The 2,104-nt window shown below is 30.8% G+C and overlaps 1 protein-coding gene across 1 annotated transcript in view; it reads right to left on the bottom strand.

Moving 5' to 3' along the window:
- LOC107709387 (potassium/sodium hyperpolarization-activated cyclic nucleotide-gated channel 4-like) overlaps positions 1 to 2,104 on the bottom strand; it is an 85,576-nt gene that overhangs the window by 20,952 nt on the left and 62,520 nt on the right. Inside the window, exon 9 of the mRNA XM_016513839.1 lies at positions 82 to 140. Within this exon, the coding sequence (XP_016369325.1) occupies positions 82 to 140 (59 nt within the window). The remainder of the gene's footprint in view (positions 1 to 81; positions 141 to 2,104) is intronic.

Below are 2,104 nucleotides of genomic sequence, written 5' to 3'. Positions count from 1 at the left end.
CACATACACACACACACACAGACACACACACACACACTCACACACACTCACACACACACACACACACAGAAGCTGACTGACTGTCTGTGGCTTCAGAGGAGCTCCGTATGTGTCACAATACGACACAGAGAACATGTTTTCTGCCATAGACACACATAACATTAGGGCTGCACCATTTGAGGAAAGAAATCTACCTTTTCTGTTAAAAATTGCAATTTAAAAAAGCTCCAGGTTTGCTGTTCTTGTTTTGTAGGGCTGCACAATTTGGACAAAAATTGTGATTATATATCAATATGACTATATAATAACAATAATGTATTATCATTTCATTGTGATTTGTATTATTATGAAATAAAAATATTAAACAATATAAGATATATTACTATTGTAAAATAAAAATAGAGTATTTAAGAAAAATAATATAATATTTTATTTTGTAGAGTTGAACAATTTAGACAAAAATTGTGATTATATATCAGTATGACTATAATAATGATAATGATATTAAACAAAATAAGAAATATTACAATTTGTAATATTTCACTGTAAAAAAAGAGTATTTAAAGAAAAAGGAGGGTTGGCCAAAAATGATACGATTATATAATAATAATAATAATAATAATAATCAAATAAATATTACTATTGTAATATTTTGATGTAAACTTTAAAAATAAATTAAGAAAATAATAATATAAAAATGTTTAACAAAATAAGAACTATTACTATTGTAATATTTCATTGTAAAATAAAATAGGGTTACACTTTATTTTAAGGTGTCCTTGTTACAGTGTAACTATACATTTAAGTGCTGAGTAATATTAATTAACTACATGTACTTACTATATGGTTAGGGTTAGGATTATGGTTTGGCTTAGGGTTACTTGCATGTAATTATGCATAATTAATTGTTATTATTATAGGAAGTACATGTAACACGTGTAACAAGGACACCGTAAAAAAAAGTGTTACCTAAAATAGTATAAGTAGTAGTAGTAGCAGCAGTAATAATAATAATAATAATAATAATTATTATTTTAACTTTAAAATTACAATACTAACATTTATGGACTGACATTTATACTAACGTTGATATTACGGCCTTAATTTCTTCATTTTCAAATGTTAAACCAACACAGTGCCGCATTTCACTCTAAAACACGCACCACATATATTTATTTAATCAATTCGCAGCCTTGGCGATATGATAATCACACTATGCCATTTCATGATTTTGGTTTTATTTCAATTAATCGTGCAGTCCTTCACAAAATACAGAAACGAGCTCCTTGGATTTAACATGAAATCTACAGAAGATTAATTCGTAAAAGTTCTCCTACAAACTCATTAATATAAACTCTGACTTTGGTCAAAGCCTCTCTGATGTGACACCAGATCTATTTCTGCATCTGACAGAACATCTACTGATCCGGTTCAGATCCGCCAGACTGATTTCACCGTCCACAGTTTCAGGAAGAGATGTAGATTACATAACGACACATAAAACAGCTTGATTGTCATCATCTGTCATCACTGCAGCTCCTGTGAGAGACTGAGACTCTGAGCACACGCCACATGCAAATTCTCTTTCCAAATAAACATGAATAATATATGTCCCAAAAGAGATGTCAGCAGCTTAATTATAATTTCTAAACATTTATTTTGCCTTCTGCCTCTCTCTTTCTCCCTCCATCCGAGAGATTTCAGCCAAATCCTGGACTAATCGCGGCCATTTGCACTCGTAATAAAGAGGAAAAATACTGCAGACCACGACGTGTTTTACCAGAACGCTGCTAATTTTAGCAAACTATTTACGAGGCCAAGATATTTAAATGTAACACAAAAAAGCTTGTACTTAAACTGAGGACTGACATCAAACTTCTTTAAATCTTTAAAAAAAAAAAAATTATTCTAAATAACCTGCATGCACTGATGAATCACTCATAATAAGTCCAGAAACATGTACTGAGAAAATAAATAAGGTCAAATATGGTTTTATTCCCATGATAGAATAAGTTCAACAATAGACACACAAATTTAACGCTGAAAAAAACAAAACAAAACAAACACACAGACACACACACACACACACACACACACACACACT

This window comes from Sinocyclocheilus rhinocerous, unplaced genomic scaffold (genome assembly GCF_001515625.1).
Source record: "Sinocyclocheilus rhinocerous isolate Xijiao unplaced genomic scaffold, SAMN03320098_v1.1 scaffold3403, whole genome shotgun sequence".
NCBI classification, from domain to species: Eukaryota; Metazoa; Chordata; class Actinopteri; order Cypriniformes; family Cyprinidae; genus Sinocyclocheilus; species Sinocyclocheilus rhinocerous.
Note: the sequence above shows the minus strand (reverse complement) of the source record. Positions and strands in the feature narration are given on the sequence as shown.